General features: G+C 34.0%; 1 protein-coding gene across 2 annotated transcripts; it reads left to right on the top strand.

The window, feature by feature from the left end:
• The first annotated feature begins 658 nt into the window (after positions 1–658).
• Positions 659–24,494, top strand: LOC141486404 (uncharacterized). Of its 2 annotated transcripts, XM_074184288.1 has the most exons (7): positions 659–795; positions 10,386–10,473; positions 15,004–15,132; positions 19,434–19,469; positions 19,614–19,725; positions 21,130–21,191; positions 24,361–24,494. In XM_074184288.1, the coding sequence occupies exons 2-7, from the start codon at positions 10,402–10,404 to the stop codon at positions 24,376–24,378; spliced, it is 429 nt and encodes a 142-aa protein (XP_074040389.1). In that variant the 5' UTR covers positions 659–795; positions 10,386–10,401; the 3' UTR covers positions 24,379–24,494. The 2 variants fall into 2 exon arrangements, with proteins under 2 accessions (XP_074040389.1, XP_074040388.1); XM_074184287.1 differs by lacking the exon at positions 21,130–21,191.

The following is a 24,494-nucleotide window of genomic DNA, read 5'->3' as shown; positions in this document are numbered from 1 at the left end:
TATATAGTAATATATTTTAGAACATATCTTTTCAATTCAGATTTTTTTAAACGCTGGATCTGTGTCTCATACAACGTAAAATTATGGTCCGACCGAGATTGTTTATGATCTTTACAAACTTTATTTTCAAAAAATCACGACGTGTACCGCTATCACAGAAACTTTTCCGTTATGAATAACATACTAAAAGCTAATTCTTTATTCTAATTTTTATTCTATACCCCACGTAATTAAAAGTGAGAAACACCTATTCAAGTTCTTCCTTGATCATAATTACCTAGAGCACCGACTCAACTTTTTTATTTATATTTTTCCAAATGTTCAGTTCATCAAACTCAAACAAGGCCTTTTTTCAGAATTTTCTCTTTTTTCAAAGACAAACACAAGCACTACGAGAAAATTCTTTAGGCGCTCTCAGGAAATTTATTCCACATATACGCAGTTCTCCAAATGAAAGAGTACTTAAATAGTGAAGAATTGATAGATAATGTTCATTTATAATGTTAATTTTGAATTAATTTGAATAACAAAATAATATTTTATAATCTGAACAATTATCCAACTGGTACTGTATATCTGAAATACATTTTTTTTATTTCAGCTCATATTTACATGTATGAGGTAGTAATCAGGCACCAAATGTCAACCTCTTATCATGTAATAATATAAATTAATGTTTAACAATTCTGAATATTATTTATGGAAATCCGGAAGGTATAAATTGGAACGTTCGTTGATATATTTTTAATTGTACTGTCGTAAGCTAAATACTCGAGTACACCGTCATCGGAAAAGGTGAGAATAAAAACAAATTATTTTTTTTTTTTGAATCAGTGTTGTTATGCACGAAAGACTTCTAAACAAAGTTGATCGAGTGTAATAAATTGATCACTCGTCAATATGATTGAAAATCGTTACCAAATATATGCTGCAAAATAACGATATAACGGCAAACATCCCTCTCTCATATTTACGTGAACCTGGGTTTACCATTAACCAGTTATCGTCCCTATACGAATAACCATCAACTTGTGCGAGCTGAAGAATAACGATATACTTTTTAAAGTGCGAACCCAAGTTTGTGGGTTCAATATTTTTTTGTTATTTGTTGGGAAGTTATCCACGGGGTAGGTATCCCAGAATTATTAATTTGCTTTCTGATAGGCTTTGTTCTCGATTTTTTTTTCAAATATCCGGTCAGGTATCTGCTTCGTCAAAAGTCGCGATATTTTTTGTAGTTCACTAGAAATTATTGAAACAGAGTAATATTGACAATCGGCAGTGGAATATACATGCCACTGCAGAACTAAACCAGTCAATACTAATAGAATATCGATTTATTAGGAGAAGAAGTGTTGGTTTCTTTGACCTGAAATATAACTTTCGGATGTCAAAGTCCTTTTTTAAAAATTAATGTTATTAACAAAAATAGATGTTAACAGTGTGAGAGCAAAATTATAACTGAACTTAAAAAGTATTCTTCCCATGAAGATAAGAATGCTTGCACATCAGTTTCCCAGAATCGCGAGATTCTGCTTCAGCATGGTCAGCGGTTCACATGGGAACGGGCGATATAATTCCTCCCCCGAAGATTCAATGTAGGAGGGTCAGCGAGGAAGTTGAACCCTAGACATCTCGATATCTTAACCTGGTTCGGATGGTCCATTGGTTTTGCACCCTTTGAAACCAATCTTCTTGTGCACTAGATACAAACAAATTGATATTAGGACAAAGTAGAAAAACATCGTCCAAGAACTTGGGATATGTGCTACGTCTTTGAAAGATATAATCGGTTCGTTTTCCATTATTGCCGTTTTTATTAAATGAAGTTCGTCTAGGTTTAGGTCATCAAGTTGGATTCCTATTGATTTGGGTGGCTCTGGCTTCCCTTCGTCCAAGTCTGGTTAGATGATTGGCTCACTATTGGTAACTTGGTGATCGTTGGTAATGATTTGGTTTGAAAGATATAATCGGTTCGTTTTCCATTATTGCTGTTTTTATTAAATGAAGTTCGTCTAGGTTTAGGTCATCAAGTTGGATCCCTATTGATTTGGGTGGCTCTGGCTTCCCTTCGTCCTAGTCTGGTAAGATGATTGGTTCACTATTAGTAACTTGGTGATCGTTGGTTATGATTTGGTTGCCACAGGATAACTGGCATCCAATTGGAATGTCGAATAGATAACTTCCAGGTAGTAGGTTCTCGATTTCGTTCTGGTTCTGGCACTTGAGTTGGTAGTTTGTTGAGCCGGTAGGAGAACAACCCATTTGTTTGAGTTGTTTAGTTGTCTGATGGCTGGTCTCGATAAATGCCTGCTTACAAGCGGATGTGTTCTGGACATTGAGTAGCTGGATTTCGCATGGATTGTCTTCTGTCAGCTCTCTGATGTTGGTGGATGGGCAGATATAGGTTCGATGGGAGATCTCCAATCAAGGATCGCTCAATAATGCATACAATTTTTCGTTTTTTGACAAATATTTGTTTTGAGGTATAACAGTCTTAAACTGACCCTTAGCTAATATCGGAATAGAAAATAGGTGATAGTAATCGAAATTTGATGGATGGATAATTGGAATATGCAAGATATAGGTTATTCTGAAATTTGATATATAGCTTTTGAGGCTAATAATTTTTTCATAAAGCAAAGTATTCTCGAAACTTATTTCTATTGGTAGTTGGTCTTTCTCAACAATTTTATTCAATTTTTGCAGTTCTTTGAACAAATCTTTTGTTTTTATAATACTAGGATGAAGAATGTTCAGTCTGGAAAATTATATTGAGTTTTCAACATCTTGCAAAATTGAATTTATGATTTCAAATGTATTGATTATCTGATTCAAGATGTCTTTGATAAACATAGAGTTTTCTTTATACGTTTGATTCTCAACAATTTTTGCTATTTGATTTATTTTTGATTCCAAAAGCCTTTCGTTATGTTTCACTTGCTGAACTGTACTATTGAACTGATTAATTAATGAGATTGAGAGTTAGTTTTGCTTCTTGATATTCGTTACTAGATTATTTTGATTATCTTGTAATTCTTTGATCAGACGGTCATATTTTTCACCATCGTTGGAATCTAAATTTCCTGTTATCGACTTGAAAATGGATCCAATGCCGTTTATGAGACCGCGCTTTGTTCTGAGTGGATGTGGTAAAATATTGTTGAGTCTATCAGTCACCTCCTTTTCCGAAAATTCTAATATTTTTAAATAGTTAGATGTGTCCCATGAGTAGTCTTTGTGACCGCCTACAAGTGCCCTTACATTTTTTGAATGGAATTTCAGTTTATTTACATCCATGATTATTGGATTTAAATCATAATAATGAATAAGTGAATATGCGTGCGTTTCGACTTTGGCTGTTCCAAGTTTCAGAGGAATAAGTCCTGGATTGTTCTTTAGGTTTTGTTTAGATATATTTCCCTGGAGTCCGAGAGTTCCAGATAATCTGAAAAATTAATCAATTTTCAATGGTAGATGGGTATTTTTTGAGGGGGCGTTTTAAATTGTCCATGTGAATTTTTTGTTGATTTTCTGTAGAAACTGTTTTCATTGTATGATCGACCGTTTTGATTTGAGTTGGTTTTTGAAATTTATTTGCATCCTTTTGCCTAATGTTTTTTTTCACGTAAACTTTTTGTTTGGTTTTGAATACAATGGGATCATCGCGTTTTTTATTTTCTCGTTCTACTACATTTTCCTTTCGCTTTATTAGATCCGAGTTTATTTTGGAATAGAGGAATTTTGACCGTTCCTTGTGATCATTGGTGTAATCATTTAGTAATTTCCGATCAATATCAATATTGAAAGGATCATTGGTTGGAATGTGACCACTTATGATGTCAATTGGCTTGAGTTTTGTGACCGAATGTATACAATGGTTGTATGCCAAAATTGTGTACAACATTTTCATTTTTGGAGGGGTTTTCAAAAATCATCTAGTGTTGAGTAGACGAATGTGTTCTAGAATGGAACCGTTCTATCATTCCATTGGATTGCGGATGGTGTGGTGACGTGAAATGAACTTCGACTTTGTGTAAAGCCAGGAGTTCCGAAATGAGAAAGTTATTGAATTCGGTACCGTTGTCAACGATAATTCGTTTGGGGGTACCATGATGAGAAAAAAATTGAATGAGGTTGTCGGCTATTTCCGTACCTGTCAAGGAGTTGACTAGGTATGCCTGTGCGTACTTTGAAAAACTGTCTATGATTGTGAGAAATTTTCTACTTTCGATAGTGAATGTATCCATATGTACGATTTCGAAAGGTTTGGTTGCTGTAGGGGTGATGTTGAGATTCATTTTGATGGGGTTTCGCTCATATTTGCTTTGTTGGCAAATAAGGCATTGATTAATATATGTTTGAATGATTTCTTTTATGTTCGGCCTGTAATGTTTTTCCTTAATTCTTGCCAAAGTTTCGTCAACATCGCGGTGGTTTGACTTACCTTCATGGTGGTTTTTGATAATTTCTTGAACGTCTTCTTTTTTCGTAATGTCCAGAAGCTTTTTGGTACACCTTTTAAATTTTATAGAGGGTAACTTGAAATATTTTTGAATTGTTGCCGTAAATGGTTTATAAAGTTCGAGGTTTTCAAAATAGACATGGTACTGCACTCCTGGGGCGACATATTCTTTGATGAAATTCAAAATATCGTTTTCTGTATTATTTTGCGATATTTGTACATGAATTCTCATCTTTTTCTCGAACAGAATGGTAGTTTTAGGTTTGGCCGGAGAATGGAGGACTGAGCTTATAATCAACTGCTTGAGCCCTAGGTTCACGGCAAACTGCACTATTGGAATCGTTACAACAGGGTTCTGTTCAGCATTTAAGTGAATGGTGTCATCTTCAAGGTTTTCGCGTTCTGGTAGGGGTTCATCTCCTATTTGTTCGATATCAGGTTGCAATGGTGAAGAAATGTGATTTCTTCCATTACCTGTGGAAGGTATTTCATTGTCTTCATATATTCTGGGTTCTGGTGGGGGTTCATTTCCTGTACGTTCGGTATCAGGTTGAACTTGTAAAGAAAGATTGTCATTTTCTGTATGACTTTTCGGAGGTAACTCGTTGTCCGTATTATTTACATGCATTTCGTTAGGGGGAATCATGATGGGAGAATATTCAGTGTCCAGGTTGAGTTCTCCAATAATCAAAATATCGGAAGAGGGTTGATAATCCGGGGTTTCAAGGCAACGACTTACTGGGTTTCCTTGACCACTGAAAGTGACACTTTGATTTGTTAGACGTTGTGATTCGTCTAGTGTGTCATCCAATTCCTCCCAAAAGGTTTTGGTGTCCTTAGTGTGGATTTCGACACGGGATAAAGCATCGGCGTTGGTGTTCAACTTGCCTTTTTTGTAGATTATGGTATAATCGTATTCCTCTAGTTTGATCCGCCATCCCAGCAATTTTGAGTTGGGGTCCTTCAGAGAGAATAACCACTGAAGGGGTTTGTGGTCAGTGACTATATTGAACTTTCGTCCAAAGAGATATCGGCGGAAGTATTTGGTAGCTCATACGATGGCGAGAAGCTCTTTCTCAATGACTGAGTAATTTTGCTCAGAGTCATTCAGGGTCCGAGATGTGTATGCAACTGGAAGGTCTTGGCCTATAGGGCCTTGAGAAAGGACAGCTCCTAGGGCGAATTTACTTGCGTCCGTGGTGAAATTAAAAGGTTCAGAAAAGTCGGGGTACTGCAAAATCGGATCATTGATTAACAGGTTTTTGCAGGTATTGAAACATTCCAAAAACTCTGCATTATGTTCAATTTTTGCGCCTTTCTTCAGGCATTTGGTTAATGGTTTCGTTAGTCTACCGAAATTATTGATAAAGCGTCGATAGTAACCTAACAAACCCAAGAATCCTTTGAGTTTGGTGGTTTTGGGACAGGAAAATTTTTGATGTCTGTGATTTTATCTGGATTCGGCTTGACACCTTCGGGAGTCACGACGTGTCCCAGATAGGGTACTTCCTTTCGTAGGAATTCCGATTTATCTAGCTGAATTTTGAAGTTTGAGCTTCTCAGCCTGTTAAAGACAGATTTAAGGCTCTCAAGGTGTTCTTGGAGGGAAGTCGAGAAGATAATAATATCGTCGAGGTATACCAAGCACTTTTCGTTCTGGATACCACGAAGGATATTTTCCATTACGCGCTGAAAGGTAGCTGGCGCGTTTTTCAAACCAAATGGCATCCTCAGGTACTCATAATGGCCATGCTCCGTATTAAAAGCTGTTTTTTCAATATCGTCCTCTTCCATTTCAATTTGATGGAAGCCACTGGCCAGGTCGAGTGTTGTGAAATACTGGCATTTTCCCAGTTTATCCAGAAGATCTGTGATGTTAGGTAAAGGGTATTTGTCATCTATCGTTTTCTCATTGAGCTTGCGATAGTCAACAACAACCCTCCATTTTTGCTTCCCAGAAGTATCGACCTTTTTGGGTACCACCCAAATTGGCGATGACCAAGGAGAATTGCTTGGCCTAATAATTTTCTGGTCGAGCATTTTTTTGATCTGATTTTCGACTTCTTGCTTGTGTATGAATGGGTACCGGTATGATTTTGTATACACCGGTATTTCATCAGATGTTCTAATTTGGTGCTTTACACGGCTCGTAAAAGTCAGCGGGGTATTTTCATAATAAAATATGTCAGAGAATTCTTTGCACAGCGAAAGTATCTTAGATCTTTCCTCGTCATTCAAATGGTCACATAGAATTTTTGAAAAATCTAAATTTTGCTTAGGGGAATCATCAAAATTATGAAAATCGATTTTTTGAATTTCGTTCTTATCAAATTTTTCAACAGCGATTAGTTCTGAAAAATTCAGGGTTACTGGTTTGGTGGTGTTGTTCAAAACTGTAGTGAGAGCTCTACCTTTATTTGCAACAGTAAGACACTCTGGTAATTCACAATTATGGAAGCGTTGGTTGAGGTATTATTATTTCACCATTCTGAATTGATGTTTTGACCTGTATCACTTGCTCAGATCTTGGAGCAATCGTAATTAAATTGAGATCGCTTTTTGTTTTTTAAAATTTCAGTTTTCGCATAAGGAGTGATACCAAAATCTAGGTGAGCTTGTAAAAGTTTTAAATTGTCAAGACCAATTAATCCTTTGAAAATGTCATGAAATTTGAAAAGGAAAAATTTTAAATGTTTTTGTTGTGGCAAATTGAATAATTTTAAAGCGGGCATAGATGCGCTATATTTAGGAGCTGATTTTTGGAAAACTGTGGAAACAATAAACGAGTCGTATTTAATTAGATTTGGAAACAGTTTTTGAGCAATTTCTGGATCTATAAAAGATTTCGTGGAGCCTGAATCAATGAGAAATTTTGCGTCATATTCCGAAAATGTTATATATGATAATTCGCTAGAACTGGAATTATTGAAAGAAATGATTTGCGGAACTAGGTTTGATTGTTCGTGGTTAGCATTTCCTGAAAATTTACCTTGGAATTGTCAAAGTTACTTTCCTGATTTTCATTTTCGCAGTATAAAAATTCGTCATAATGTTCGTTAAAATCTTCCTCAGCGTAATATTCCTGTTCGCTATAATTTGGTTCATTTTGAGTGTCACTAACTACTGTATTAAATAATTCCTCTGATATAAAATTTCTTTGGGGTTGATTTTGAAATGAGTTTTAGGGACCTGATCGATAATTAGGGGCGTTTCTTGTCGAAACACTCATTGGTACTGGTTTATTTGTTTGATATGTATTTCTGGTGGATACACTCATAGGTGTAGGTTTTGTGAAGTTCTGATTTTGATTTTGATTGGGCCTAAAAGAATTTCTGTTTTGAAATGGTTGTCTAAAAACTTGCGCGTTGGTAAAGAATTTTTGGGGTTGGCTTGGTGCTCGTGGCTGAATTGGTATTGATTGTGAAGGAAATTGATTTTGCTGTCTGAAAAAGTTATTTGGTGTACTATAATTATTGACAGAAGAAGAATTTGGCTGTCTGATCTGAATTGGTGTTCTAGAAGGTTGAAAGTTTGGTCTAAATGTATTCTCATTTGAGAAATTTTGGAAGTAATGTACATTGTCTTCCTGTAAAACAAACTGCAATGCTTCACTGAGAGATTTGAGTTGCATACAAAGTATTGTAGTACCCAAGGGTTCCTTGAGCCCAGAAAGAGAGGTTTTCAATGCCAAATTGCTATATAAATCTCTTTTACATCTTTTAGATTCTTGTGTGATTTCGTGAACGTCGATATAATTGCACAATAGGTTCAATATATTTAAACACCTATCATAGAACTGTTGAGGCCTTCCATTAGGGGATTGCCTAAGCATAACCATGTCTCTGTTTAGGCAAGTTTCATCCCTTTGATCGGCAAAGTTTCTGGTTAATGTATCTTTAAGTTCTCTCCAGTTTGAAACATTCTGTATATTAGCTACTACTTTAGCATTGCCTAATAATTTTGAAATGAGACAGTTCAGCAAATAAACATTTTGAAAGCTTGTCGGCTCAGCCATATTATAAAAAGTATTAATTATTGAATCACAAACTGCTAGATATCTATTTAAATCATTAGGGTTGCCGTCGAATTCAGGCAACAGAAGGTATTCTGAGTTGAATTGATTAGCCATTATTATATTTAAACTACTAGAAGAAAATCGAGAGAAAATTCTAGTGGAGTTCTGATTTACGTTAGGCTAGGTTAGGTCCAAAATGAGTGACTATTCGACCTTCCACCGCAAATCGCTAGGGTTTATTGTGGCTCACACCTATTCACACTCGACCAAATGAACCCAGCTCGTTAACGAAGCTGATTAGTTTGTATGGTGAGTGGTCTTTCAGGTCAAATGGTTAGAGTACGGCTCTACCGAACTCTAAAAACCTGATTCCGTCCCCAGCGGGGCAAGCACAAAGTATATGCTCTGCTGTGTCATCGTTAATGAGGTAGTCGTTAATGATTCAGTAAAACATTATTTTTGGAATAACTTCTGAACCCATATAATATTATAAATTCTGAAAATATTTTTGTGACGGAATTCGAATGTGGAAAGAAAAATATGTCATTTCATGCAAAAAACCTAATTTTTATACGCGTCTGCTGAGTATTATGTATATTGAAGAATACTTCAAATAGGCCAGTGCATTACTATTCAAAACTCTCATAGCAAACATTGTTTGATAACGAATGGAATCTCGATGAAACATAGTAGGCTGTTTGTTTGAAAGAGGTTGACAATATTTCATAGTGAATTTCATTATTTCCGGCTTCCAGTGTCTAATATGATTCCAGTATGATTCGAAAACTATGAAAGAACAAATGAAACTAGAATGAATAGCTGAAATATCAGTTATATTAAGCAAAAAGACCTGAAATGAAAATACAATATATTGATAAATTGGTTAAGGCTTTCGCGGCCGAGATTTTCAGTGTTACTATCTCTTCATTCGTATTTGAAGGCCGTCGTAGTTTGGAACTGCATTCTGAGGAGGATGTAGGATCCTAAGGAGGATGCAGTTCCAAACTACGATGGCCTTCAAACCCGAATGAAGATAGTAACACTGAACAATATAACAAATGAAATGAACAAGATATAAAATGAAAACGACTACAGAATAAAAAAAAAATGAAAGAAAAAAAAAGAAAAATAAGCAAAAGTTGAAAAAAGATTAAAACAGATTTCAAACCAAGTTACTTCACGACGTTTCGATTGTTAGTATCCACAATCGTCTTCGGATGATGACTGGACTATTCTTCGAGCTCTTTCGTTTATCCCCTTATTCCGCTTCACCGGGTTAGCGGAAGTTGATCGTTTGGCGGGAGTTGACCGTTTTCGGCTTAATTATAAATTTTTATATGTTGCGTATTTCTATATTTCTACGCTAGCTTGGGAGAATTTGTCGCTGGATAACATATATGCAGCTTCTTTGAACATCCTTTCAAACCAGTATTTTTCTTTGTGGATGTTATGTTGATGAGTCCAAACATGCTCTGCTATTCCCGATTTGCTGGTTTCTCATTGCTGTTTTTTTTTTGTACTCGGCAATTCGGACTTTCAATGGCCTCTTTGTTTCACCGATATAGGATTTGCCTCACTCATAGGGAAGCAGGTTCCGATGTTGTACTTAGACCCAATTTTTCTCATCAACTTTGACAATCATCTGATGTAGGGAAACAAACAAACACTGGTTGTGAAGACTTCTCTTCCTTGTGTGGTCCTTGCTGTCTTCTAGCCAAAGTCTGTACCACCATCACTTTGGAGTAAACATTCCCCTGAAAATCTTTTTATTTTCCTTATAATGCTACTTTTCTTAGAATGCTTCTAGAAGTATATCCAGAGTTATGTAACAGTGTGAGAATTTTTTATTTTTCCTCACACCAGACTCTAGTGTATTTGATTCCAACCAGCTGATTATTTTTTCAGATTTCCTTCATTTAAAATGCATTGGTTGGTGATGTTGGCTATTATATTCGCTGGAACCTCAGCTGCAGATGCCTACATAGGTGAAAAAGTGAGTAAATGTGAATAAGAACTTCAAAAAAGTTTTTGTTTAAATACATTAATAACGTCCTAAATAACTTCAATGGAGTTACCGCTCATATTCTGAGAAAATTTCATAGTTATACTCGTATATACTTGTTCTGCATTCATATAAAATGTCTTGTTCAATAACAAATACTATATTTATGTTTTTTGGGATTAGAAAGTGTCATATAAATACTCTTCAATCTGTATTAGCTGCTGTTTATTAGCTTTTTCGAAGCTTCAATATGAAATATAAATATTGGAAACATACAAAAAAAATTAAATGGAAGGCTTATTTGGAAATTCTGATACATAACATAAGATTTTTTCGACAGTGACTGACGAAATTATAATGCATGACGTTTATTTTTAGCATAAATTCATTTTCTTTTATGCCTTGTATTAAAGGATTCCGCTGTAAAATAACTACGTTCAAAGCGTAGTTAATGAAACTCAACTGTTTACATACATTTATGAATTCAAACGTTGTTCATTGATTTTTGTAAAAAAAATCATTCACTTATTTTCAAAATGAAACATCATCCACGTCTGGCTTCAACGTTTTGGTTGGTTTTCGGGTTTTGTCGTGGTCTTCTTTAGTTACAATCTCCAAACGTTTCAACTGCAACTGCGGCAGTCATCTTCAGTGGCGTTTTTGACGCACTCTTTTTGACGTATCTGAACGTATCAACTGAAACTAAAAAGTTTCTGAAACTAAAAAGTTTCAGTTGATAACGAGTGCCAGTGATTCGAGCCATTCAAAAATTACCTAAAATATCAAGGCATGTTTTTTGTACTATTATTTATTTTTTTGAAAAAAAGAGATTTTTTTGTCTTTCTACTTTCTTCATCTTCCGGAAATCTTCCGAAGGAAGGAAAGAAGCAATCAATTTAAAACATACAAAAATGTGTCGATCATGCAAAACAGTAACTTTCAGACACAAACTGAAAGAAAAAACCCTCTCGAAAGGAAAGAAACATACTTTCGAAACAAATACTTTTATATGAACGCTGAATTATACAAAAAATATTCATTCTATTCCGTTTGTATTCCTAACATTCGTAATGGAATCGAATCAGATATCATTCACAGAATTCCTACATACAGGGCCGTAGCGAAAAGAAATACCAGGGGGGGGAGGGAATCCAAATTTTCCCAACCCCACCAGCAAAATTTCACAACTTTCGAAAAAATGAAATCCGAAGAATAAGTTACTACTATAATATATTAATTTTTTTAATTAGCTATCCAAAGATTGGCTGAATGCTTATGCCCGTTAGGTTATGCATAAACAAAAATAAATTTTGGTAATTATGAAAATAATAAAGGGAATTACTCTACTTTGGACCAAGGTCGTTGCTCTTCCACCATATCCACCATGTATAGGAATATTCAATACAAATGAAAGGAAACAACACTTAAATAATATTGTGTTTATTGTTTTCTACTATTCTCTTTTCAATATTCACGGCCTAAAATTTCCCAACTTTTCCAAGTCGAAAAATCAGCGAAAAATTTGGAATTTTGTAAAATTGTCACCTCAAAATTTGTGGACTGTTCAGGACTGTTCTCTTACTTGGGAGAAATTAAACTTTTTTGAAGTTTTCAAACAACTCAGAATTTCAAAGTATGGGATCTCCAAGTTATGCATGTTGGGAAATCCCAACCTTCATCCGATTCTTTCCCTTTTCTCATTACCTCTTCCTTTCTTTTCTCATTTTTATTTTTTTAATTTTCATTCATTTTTTAACTATTATTTTATTCTATCTTCACGGCCCAACTTTTTCCCAAATCGAAAAAGCAGAAGGGAGAGGCTCCCCTCCATCTCCCCCATGGCGACGGTCCTGCCTGCACAATAAAATGAATGTGAAATTTCACCTACATGGAACACTGTCATCCTTACTGGTAGACACTCGGATGTTTCGTCGTATTTATCAAAAGAGTGATTCGTGTGAATTTCATTCATGTTGAGGATTTCTGATATTTTCGAAGTTACTTTTTATGTGAAACATCTATAGCCACACGTATGCCGTGGCAACAGGTCACCACGCAAGCGCAAGCGACTGTGCGATTTTCTTCCCACTGGTTTGGCGTTACGCTATCTATCTCGCCACACTGCACTCAAATACCTTTTGTGTATTCTGCATACAGTTGTGTTCACTACAGTACACATAACCTATGTTTCACTAAAAAGTAATTTTTAAAAATGAAAGTGATAATTTAGAAAATTTAAAGTGAATAGCCTCCTACAAAGAAAGCAAAATCACCCTACGAAACACTTTCAAGTCATTAGTAAATTAATTATATTTTATAATTGAAGTCTGCATTTATCCGTGCATCAGGCCCGCGTAAATTATTTGGTCTGATCTGGTCTGTCCCAAGGATCATACAATTTTCGTAGTATATAATATTATTGTATCAATTATTAATTACTTTTAATTCCATTCGTGTGAAAAATAATGCACTAAAACACTTGCTTGGAACACATTGAAATGTATGTATATGTATATTTCAAAAATATTTCAGTACATAACAATCATCACAGAAATCACAAAATATCATTATTGGTGTTTTACATCTTTCAGGCGTCCCGTGACGGCTCACATTTTTTTTAATAATAACGAACATGACCATTCTCTTCCATGAGAATGGAAACGATTATGGATTATCCATTCAGTATTTGTCAACATATATGATATTAAATCAACTCAGTTTGATCTTCCTCTTGAATATAGTCACTTAGTGATCGAAAAAAACGTGTCGAGGTTTTAAGATAACGGTTTAGTATTGAGAAAAAATTCCAATAATATGCATTACTACACCAAAGGTTCCAAACAGTGTATCACAAGTATATATGTTTTCATAAAAAATAAGACGTACTTTTTTTGCTGATTGATTCACGATTCATGATAACACACTACGAGAGTATACATGGGAACTGGACATGAAAGTTCAAGTTTTTGAAAGTTGAACAATGTGAAAAAACCTCACTGAAAATATTAGAGGTTTTGTGATATCAACATCGAGTGATTATCGAGGCCGTAAATAAAAAATTATAATTTATTTGTGGGTTATCAAATTACCGAAACTCTCGGAAGTAACTGTTAAACTTTAATTTGAGGATATTGAATGAACCTTAGCTATAAAAAAATTGTTTCAATTTTCGATTTTAAATTTTCTTAGTTGAAAGTCTGCCAAACCTGTGGGAACATTCTATAATAACCCCCCCCTGCTTTTTCGACTTGGGAAAAAGTTGGGAAAAAATGAATTAAAATAAAAAAAATAAAAATGAGAGACAAGAAAGGGAGAGGTGATAAGAAAAGGGAAAGAACCAGGACAAGGTTGGTATTTCCCAACATGCATAACTTGGAGATCCCATACTTCGAAATTCTGAGTTGTTCGAAAATTTCAGGAAGTTTAATTTCTCCCAAGTAAGAGAACAGTCCTGAACAGTCCACAAATTTTGAAGTGACAACTTTCCAAAATTCACAACTTTTCGCTGTTATTCGACTCTGGATAGTTGGGTAATTTCGGGCCGTGAAGATAGAAAAAATGAAAGTAGAAAACAATACGCACAATATCATTTGAGTTTTGGGAAAAGAGTTTTTGGCTTTCTACTACTTCATCTCGATACAAAAAATGGGGGAATCTTCCAAAGAAAGGAAGGAAGTAATCAAGTTGAAAATAAGTAACTCTATACATGGATGTGTAGATCATGCAAAGAAGTAACTTTCAGTAACTTTTTCAGAACAAATACTTCTATATGAACACTCAATTATACAGAAGATACTTTTCTTTACTCAGTTTGTATTTCAAACATTCCTTGTGGAATAAGATCAGATATCATTCACGTGAGTTCTACTTTAAATATATATAAATATATATATATATATATATATATATATATATATATATATATATATATATATATATATATATATATATATATATATATATATATATATATATATATATATATATATATATATATATATATATATATATATATATATATATATATAAATATATATGTATATATTCAAATCATTTAGTGTTGATTCCTTTCATTTGTATTGAATATTCCTATACATGGCGGATATGGCGGAAGACCAAGGACCTTGATCCATTTGATATTGTATTTGATTGATATTTGATATTTTTATAATTATCAAAATGTATTTTTGTTTGTGCATACCCTAACGGGCATAAGCATTCAGCCAATCTTTGGGTAGCTAAGTAAGAAAATTAATATATATTATAGTAGTGACTAATCCCTCGGCTTTCATTTTTTCGAAAATTGGGAAATTTTGCTGGTGGGGTTGGGAAAATTTGAATTTCTCCCCCCCCCTGGTTTTTCTTTTCACTACGGCCCTGTAGAAAATAACCTACTTTGCCACAATTTACTAAACTCTCTTTATCTCCTCATGCTTGGCTTACAGTCTATATATCAACTGAAAACAATTACAGGGAATGTTAAGTTTCACTTTTACATTATACTCAATTTGTTTCATACAGGATTTAAAATCCCCTATGAAAGAAGCAGCTAGAGAATGGCATGATAAATGTATAGTTATAACTGGAGCAGCGGAAAAAGACATTCACAAAATTGGTCATGGCGATTTTAATGCAGATGAAAAAACCAAGGTAAGTGATTAATTTTGCTCATAGGTAATAGTGCATTCATAATATACAGTGTGACTCGCTTGAAAGCGGGACACGTCCCTTAAATTTGGAACTTTTCTCCGATTTCGAAGAACTTTTTTTTTAATTGTAGAGCTCAAAAAACGATACTTTGGGATCAATTTCCTTTCAAAAAAAAGCAAAGCCTGCTGCGAATATTTTATAGGTTGAAATATATGAAATCGTATTAGCGATTTTATTAAAAAACATTCAAAATCATCATTGGACTGGGCACAATCTCAAATAGTGGTATATCCAAATTTCATCACAAATTTCACATTGTATTATGATAGAATGTTAACTGCATACCTCTTAAATTGTTTTTAATCTTGGTGAGTTGGTCGTGAAACACGGTGCGGATATGCAAAATCGCTTTCTTTTCATTTGGCACTGTAAACAAAACACTATTGTTGATTATTACTGCTGCTGTCAAAAACTGTATTGAAACAGTAACGTCATATTATGCCTGAATATTTTGTAAAGCGGAAGAAATTAGTGCATGATTTATCATAGAAGAACTATGTGCGAAATAAAATTGAACTTGTGCGCCTTAGATTAGATTAGATTGTGGTGGAGGTGGCTCCTGGTCTGATTCACTGTGACCTTTTCAGATCTATTGTGATGATCCTTGGTTGTTAGAGCTTATTGTCTAGCTTGATCTCTTTGATGAGACTCCATAGCCTTGACACTGACCCCGTCATATAGATGGCAGCCTCTGGTTTCTCTTCCCAACATCTTGCATGTCTCAGCCTTGCTATCGCTTCGCATTCACAGAGCACATGCGGTGCGGAACCTGCATTGGTTTCTTCTGTCAGAGTCAGACCCATGTTGCTCATGTTTCCTGAGTCGGCTATGTCTCGTTAGTAGACCCACTACTACCCTTACAACCTTACGGTTGTGGTTCAGCAGGTCTTCCGTGATGGGTGATGTTTTTTTGGCAAGAGAGCTGCCAGAGAATTTCATAACAGACATCCTGATAAACTTCCAGTAAGCAGCAGCAAATACTGTTTTAATCAAAACAGGTTATGTATCGAGGCATATGCACAAAAACATAAACAATCCACATCGTGAAACTAGATATGGTGTGCGAATATTGTAATATTTTCTAGATATACCTCATTCAAACTTGCGAACGGCTTGTTTGAACCTAAATAGCCCTGGAGAAAATATCGTGAGATGCCTTGTAGAAAATAAAATTAAACCATCCGAACCAAAAATTTCACACACTCTGAAACCGGGAGATGAAGGAAGGAGATTAGAATTCTGTTTGTGGGCGCAAGAAGAATATTTGAATGATTTTTACAAACTCCTCCAAAGCAATTTTGTTTAGTGATGAAGCTACGTTCACTACCAGAACGTAGCTTCATCACAACTATCAATTTTGACTTCAAAATAGACACTACGTAAAAATGCGACCTTGATCTTCAAAGTGATTCACTACGTAAAACGAAATCAACGCGATTACAATATTTCTTCATCACGCATGAGGCCGCTTGAATTTATTATATCAGTTGATATAATGTGCATGCAATGCTTGGGGTGACTATTGAATTTATATACCCATGAAAGGAGAACAACATGAGGATGAGTAATCGTTTTCGATGAAAACTCTCGTGTGTAGCACCGTAGCCCCGACTTCGTACAGATAACATCAAATTCTAACTAACACAAAACGAAATACAAACAGAGCGGCAGGAAGACGTTCATAATATATAATAAATTGATGGATGTAGCCGTTACTACGTGGTAGGAGATCATAATGAAAAAAGAAATGAAAATTTCTATGTTTTTTACCACTTTCATTTGTAACTAACGTTACTGCAGTTTCGTCCTATATGGACATTCTCATACTTATACAATAAACTAACAATGATTCATTACATTCGCCAATATATACCATCCCTGTAGGTACTAATGAAATAGAGTCAAGTCAAGTCAATCAAGTCAAGTACCTCTATTTCTATTAGTACCTATAGACATGGTATATATTGGCGAATGTAATGAATCATTGTTAGTTTATTGTATAAGTTTGAGAATGTCCATATAGGACGAAACTGCAGTAACGTTAGTGACAAATAAAAGTGATAAAAAACATAGAAATTTTCATTTCTTTTTTCATTATAATATATAGTTACCATTCGAATACTCGCTTCTTAAATCGAAAGGGTATATTTCTAGGAGACATTAGTTTTCGGGAAAGAAAGGATTTCGCTTTCTTCATACATGAAATTTGAAAAAAGCAATTGATTTATGTATAAAGTATTCCCAAAGATATGTAGATCATAAATAGAAGTTCTTTTCAGATAAAAAGTGGAAGAAAATGACTTGTTATAAATGAATTGAGTGAAATATTATCTCTCTTATAGACTATATTGAGTAGTGATCCTCAGTTATTTGAAGTAATAAGGCGCTTATTTAGTCCGAACAATATTGGAATTAATAGGTCCAGTGGCGTCTCAGTGGGCACCACAGTTTACAATATTGAGAAAAAAAAAGAACGAGACTGACTTTTTTGCAGTTTTATTAAGATTGAGCAACTGAAAATACAACTTCTTCGTTGCTTGTGTTTTCTTCATATCAAGCTTCGTTTTCGAGAAAAAAAATCACTTCTGAAAACTATCTATGGACAACATGAAATAAAAACCAAAAGTAAATAATAAACAATTTCGACCTTAGAAGTAAATGACATTGCAATTGTCAATTATTCGATTCCTTAAGTCATTCACATCTAGTACAGGAGTTATATAAAGAAGAGCCTTCAGATGACCCCATGAATAGAAACCAAGAGGTTTGATACAGGATTGCGAGCTGGGCAATTTTGAGGTCCTGTACGTTCAATCCAGCGATTAGGGTAGGCGCAAGAACATGAAAATGAGCTGGAGCCCCGTCGTGCATATACCACATGTTGCCTCTCACAAGTACAGACACTTCTAACAAAATGGTATCGCAAAAACCCGTGTAGGATTCACCTGTTAATCTTGCTGGTAGGAAAAAGGGACCAATAAGGTAGTCACTAATCATTCCCATCCGAATGTTCAGCGAAAATTGTTGCTGAAAATTATTTTCTCTAATAACGTGGGGATTTTTGTCGGCCTAAAAATAGTCATTGGAAAAGTTCATAATACCATTGTGAAAAATTTGCTCCGTCCGTAGATTAAATATTTGGTAAAAAATCATCATTATATGCTATAGTATGAATCAACCACCTGCAAAACATTAACCTTGGGTGAAAATCTCGAGGCAGTAGAGCTTGGACCCGCTGTATGTGATATGGGTATAGGAGGTTTCTTTTCAAAACTGTCCATAAGGTTTTTGGGCTGACCTCCAGGTGCAGTGCAAACTTCCAGGTACTATCTGAAGGATCTTCTTCTATCGCATCAAATGTAGCTTCTTCTAGTTCAGACGTTGTTACAGTTTCTGGTCTTACACCACCTGCATTTTCATTAAAACTTCCAGTTTCACGTCATCTTATATGTAGCATTTTAAATGTTTTGGCACATGTTAAGATATCTGTCCTGGTAAATTATACGTGCTTCTTTCGCATATCCATTTGCTAATCCATAAATAAAGTGGTTGTCAGCAATTTCAGCGTTGGTGAAATTATTTATTATGGAATCACTGCTAATTTACAACTCTGAAGACACTATCACTGTCAGCTGGTCTCCAAAGCAAGTTCATGATATGCAAAGTGGCTTCCATTTTTTTTCTCAAAAACCAAGCTAGATATGAAGAAAACATAAGCGACAAAAACGCTGTATTTTCAGTTGATCAATCTAAAAAAAATAAAAAACTGCGATAGCAAGTCAGTGAGGTACTTTTTTCCCAATATTGTAGTCTGTGGTGCCCACTGAGACTCCACTGGACCCTATAATTTCAATCTAGTTGGGGCAAAATAAGCACCTCATTACTTCAAATAACTGTAGCAAATTTCAACCAAATCGATGTAAGGATATTTATGATATTTTTTGCTTCTACGCCCTGTATCTCAGAAACGAAACAACTCTGGACATATATTCATAAACACTTTTTTCACAACGACCTGAAAAATCGTCCTCTGATATTTCGTACCGTAGTTAGGAAACACCCTGTAGATATTGAAAAAAAGTTCATTTTAATTTTTATCAAATTTGACCCAGAAGCATAATATAAATTACTTCAAAGCAATTCATGATTCAAAATGTTCTATATAGCTCATATAACTATAAAATGTTTACAATGCACTGAAAAGATTATTGGATCAAATAATTTATAATATTTTTTTACAGCGATACCACACTTGTCGTTTCATCATACCAGGAGGTGTAAGTATAGCAAATAAATCAAATATTATTAATTGGAAGAATGGTGTCGGCTATTATTTCCAAAAGGACTGTTCACGAATGACATATATTTCAAAGAAAATGGCTATTCACTTAAACTGAATTCTTGTCTTTAATTTTTTTCAGATAACTCCACAAATGAAATTCAATATCGAAGTTTTCGAGAAATATATTCCAAAAAGTATGAAAAATACAATAAAAGACTATGAAGAATGTTTCGAACAGGCAAATATTGAGGGTGAGTTCCGTTCAGACAATATTCCACTTAGACAAAAAGTCCATATTAAAATAAATATAATTTTAAAAAACTGAAAAACAGGCTCTTGAAGAACATCGAACTGAAAAGTTGAAAATATTTTTTTTAAATAAGCTTAAAACAATAACGATCGAAAAATACTAGTATTATTGTGAAAAAAGCGTGGGCGCTAGATATGCAAAAAATATGTCACACAGCGCCCACGCTTTTGTCATAATAATACTAGTATTTTTCGATCGTTATTGTTTTAAGCTTATTGAAAAAAAATCATTTTTAAATTTTTAGTTCGATGATCTGTAAAAGCATGTTTTTTAGTTTTTTAAACTGTAGTTATTTTTGACTTATTAGTTCGATGTTCTTTAAAATCGTGTTTTTTAGTTTTTTTTTTAACTATATTTATTTATTTTGATTTTCTTTTGAACAACCTATCAGGGAGGTTACGTACAGCGCCATCTGCCCGCGAATAGATCAAGCAATAATGTCGATAATTGTGTCAAAACAGATCCCGAGCTTGAAAGTTACAAACAAACTTACATACAAACAAACATACATACATACATACAGGTGAAGCTAATATAAAGCGTGTAGAAAAGGAGCTATTGTATAGATAAACACGTGTTGCGGTTGTATAAAACTATTTGAATTGAAACGGTTATATTTTCAGGAGAGATTATTTTTTGGTAAACGAAGAATTTTGCTTTCTACTTCTCCATATTGATAAAAAAAAATGTGGGAAACTTCCAAAGAAATGAAGAAATCAATTTCAAAAAAGATAATTCTATACAAAGATGTGTAGATCATGCAGAGAAGTAACTTTCAGACACAAACTGAAAGAAAATTCCAAACATTCGTTATGGAATTGAGTCAGATATCATTCACAGAATTGCTACACAATATAGTAAATGAGAGAGGTAAAGTTTCACAAACATGGAACACTTATAATGTTATTCAGATTTGGTACTAAAGAGCTGTTAAGGCAAGTGTCTTGTGACGAAACATCTAATATGTTTAAGTGAAATTTTACCTTTTTCATTCAGTATATCGTGTAGGAATCCTGTTAATGATATGTGATTCAATTCCATTACGACTGTTTGAAATAACAAATTGAATATAGAAAAGTGTTTTTGTGTAATTCAGTGCCTTTATAAAAAAATGTTTCGAAAGTATTTTTCTTTTGTGTAATTCAATGTGTATATGAAAGAAACTGTTTCGAAAGGGTTTTTTATTTCAGTTTGTGTCTGAAAGTTATTTCTTTGCATGGTCTACACATCTTTGTATAGAGTTAACTTTTTGGAAATTCATTGCTTCCTTCCTTTCTTTGAAAGAACAACAGACATTCAAATGAACAAGTCTCACATAACAGATGATTTTTTCATTTATTTTCAGAAAAATTTCCAGTAGATAAGATATGGAGCATGCTGAAGTGTGTTTATAACCGAGATCCTCCAGTGAGTATTTTTTATATTTTGAATAAACTGCATCGACATTAAAATTATAGCGCTTTCGAACATTGTTACAATAATAGCTACATGTTGAATATTATCAAAGAGGTTATGTGAATCACAATTTTTGCGTAAACTATCATAACTACATTATGGGTGATGTTTATATTTTACGCTTTTTCATACAACATGAATTAATGTTTTTAATTATATTTTGATAACGTTCGGGTTTGTATTCAAATTATTTCAACGTTTTTATTTCATTTATACACAGGACGTTAAATTAAAAACTTCCCACCCTTAATATCTCCCTTCCAGTAAATAATATGAGGAATCGAAGAATATTTGAAGCCCTCGTGGTTCAACCCCCAAGGAGTGGTAGATGTTTTATTTTTTGATGAGCAGTTTCCGAAAAATAGCTTTCTAAACTTACATATGTAATTTAAATATATCTGTTGTGAGATGCCTTATTGTATTGACTTCTTTTAATTGAAATGTTTAGGAGAGTAGTTGGTACCGTTCCAACCCTTTAATGACAAGAATAGATGTATTACGTGTAGGATTTTTTTTCTTGTTGTGAGAAAGACATTTCAAACATAAAATCTACTTACGCTCATCTTATAAACTGTTCGAATTGTTGTCCATTTTGCTTTAAACAGTGATGAAGTTTGTTTCCGAACTCCCCTCTAACATTACGGAAAACTTCACTAGAAATTGACTGACATGTTGCTAGAATTCGTCCTTTAAGTTCTTCAATATCAAAAGGTTGTGTTTTATAAACAACGGATTCAAGATGCCCCCAAAGTAAGAAATCTAAGGGTGTTAAATCCAGTGATCTCGGAGGCCATTCAACTGCTCCACTGTCAACCACTGTCGGACAGGAAGAAAATAATGAGGTGGAGCACCGTTCTGCTGGAAATGTAACAGATGCTCCTGCAAGAGTTCATTACCTTTTGCATACATTTGAGTTTCTAGCTCGTGAGTTATGAGAGGAACGATGGTATCTTCAAGCGTTTCAAAGTACAGATTGCCAGTCAAGTTTTCTTCCAGAAATAATGGATCAATAATGACATTTCCAAGAATACCAGCCCAAACATTAACTTTTTGTGTGTGTGTGTTGTGTATGACCTTCATCACTTCAATGTCTAGTGACATTGCCATTCAGAAAAAATGTACACTCATTGCTGAAACAAATGTTTAACAGAAGATTAGGGATGGTATTGACTCGATTAGACATAATTTCACAAAACTCTATTCTTTTATGACAATCATCCTACTGGAGCTCTTGAAGAATCTGCATTTTATGAGAATGAAATTTATGCATTTCTCACAGTCTCGCGTGACATTCCCGTCTGTTATGATACTGATCGTAAGGAGCTCGTGATCATCAAGAAATTAAAAGTAAGGGAACATTGGAAGCAAAATTGATTGAACGTCAATCAAAATGTTGTGTCACTCGACCTCCCTTCCCATTTGAAATTTTAAGGGTAACATCTACCCTTCCTAGGGAGTTGAAATAGTACTTGAAAGTTTCCCCCTTGACTATAAAATTGACTTGTTTTTTTGGTTCCTTTTATTGTTAACTTGAAGGAAGATATTAATGGTGTGAAGTTTTCAAATTGACACCCTGTATAAACTAGCGATCCGGCATCGCACACGTAGGAAACACATAAGTTTACATTTTTTTGTCATAGTATCAGATCAGCTTGCCTTGGTTAAGGTTTCCATTTTATCTGAAAATTGTGCTTTTGAATATATAGGGGCTGGAAGTTTCGCCCAATAGAAACTTCTAGAACCGACCAGAACATTCAAAAATATTCGCGAGCCTACCATAACATTCCAAAACATACCGGATTATTGGGTAAGTATTTGAAACGTTCTGAAACATTCCGGAACATTCCAGATCATTATATAGCAAGATCCTTCGACCTCTTACAATTTGAAGATCATCCTACCACACAATCTCTTATAAATTTCCTGAGCAATGCCTGGTACTTCGGCTACTAACTGATAATAATAAACTTTGATAAAATTCAATCTAATGAAAGTAAGTTCACAACTCTGAATTTAAATTTTTGATTGGGTTGGAATCTATATGCCTAAAGACAACACGAAACCTTCGAAATGATTCTCCATCTAAAATCGTAACTGCGACTTTTCTTCATCACGCGTGTCACATTGTTTTGCCACACCGCTTGAATTAATTTTTTGCGCGATAATTTCGATTCAGCTATAATATTTGAACTTCATGGATGAAGAAAGGGGAATTATGAAATACATGATATATGATCGAGTGAACTAATATATTTATTCAATAGAGATTATTATTGTATGAAGGTGATTGACAATGTTTCATGATGAATTTCACTAGTTCGGACTGCCATTGTCTAATATATGAAATGTTTTGAAATCCCTGAAATAACTTGAAAAAAAAGAATTAAAAATGAATGACTGAAAATAACAGTTAAGCAAAAATAACCTGAAATGAAATAATAATGAAATAAAATACAAGTTAAAATAGAACGATTGAACAGAAAATAAAGAAATAAAAATGAAAATAAAAATAAAAAGTTAAGAGATTCCAAGTCACGTTAGTTCACGACGTTTCGATTGTTAGTATCTACAATCGTCTTCGGGTGATGACACACCCGAATCGTTCTATTTTTACTTGTATTTTATTTCACTATTATTTCATTTCAGGTTATTTTTGCTTAATATAACTGTTATTTTCAGCTATTAATTTTTAATTCTTCTTTTTTTAGTTGTTTCAGGGATTTCAAATCATTTCATTTATTAGAAAATGGAAGTCCGAACTAGTGAAATTCATTATTGTATGCGTTTAAAGAGCTTTCCATATTTGAACATTGAACTGGATATAGTAAACTATCCTTAAAAGATAGACATATGCCGTCGCGGACTTTTATGTAGACCTACGAAACAAGAACAATGAGTAGTGAATTACTTTTTAAAACTTCATCCAATTCAAACAAAATATTAACAATATGTACACGTAATAACTTTTTTTTTCAATAAACAATCGAGATTAAAATATTACTATCTCAACAAACAGGCATGGAAGTTGAAAATGCAATTTTTTTTATTCTCGAATTTTTATTCCGGCAATATTCAAACATTTATTTCGAATTTTTGAGTTTTTTGTCATTTCATTTTTCAGAACATGATCGTGTTCTAAGGGAAGAAGAGGTTCAGTCACGATGGAAGCCACCAATAATGATTTTTCAACATTATGAACTCCAACTGGAATTGAATCATTTTTCATGAATATTTGCATATAAATGAATATTTTAA

This window comes from Leptinotarsa decemlineata, unplaced genomic scaffold, assembly GCF_025532065.1.
Source record: "Leptinotarsa decemlineata unplaced genomic scaffold, Ldec_3_MD MMD2_tig00026354_RagTag_RagTag, whole genome shotgun sequence".
In the NCBI taxonomy this organism is placed as follows: Eukaryota; Metazoa; Arthropoda; class Insecta; order Coleoptera; family Chrysomelidae; genus Leptinotarsa; species Leptinotarsa decemlineata.
This window is presented reverse-complemented; position numbering and strand designations above follow the sequence as displayed.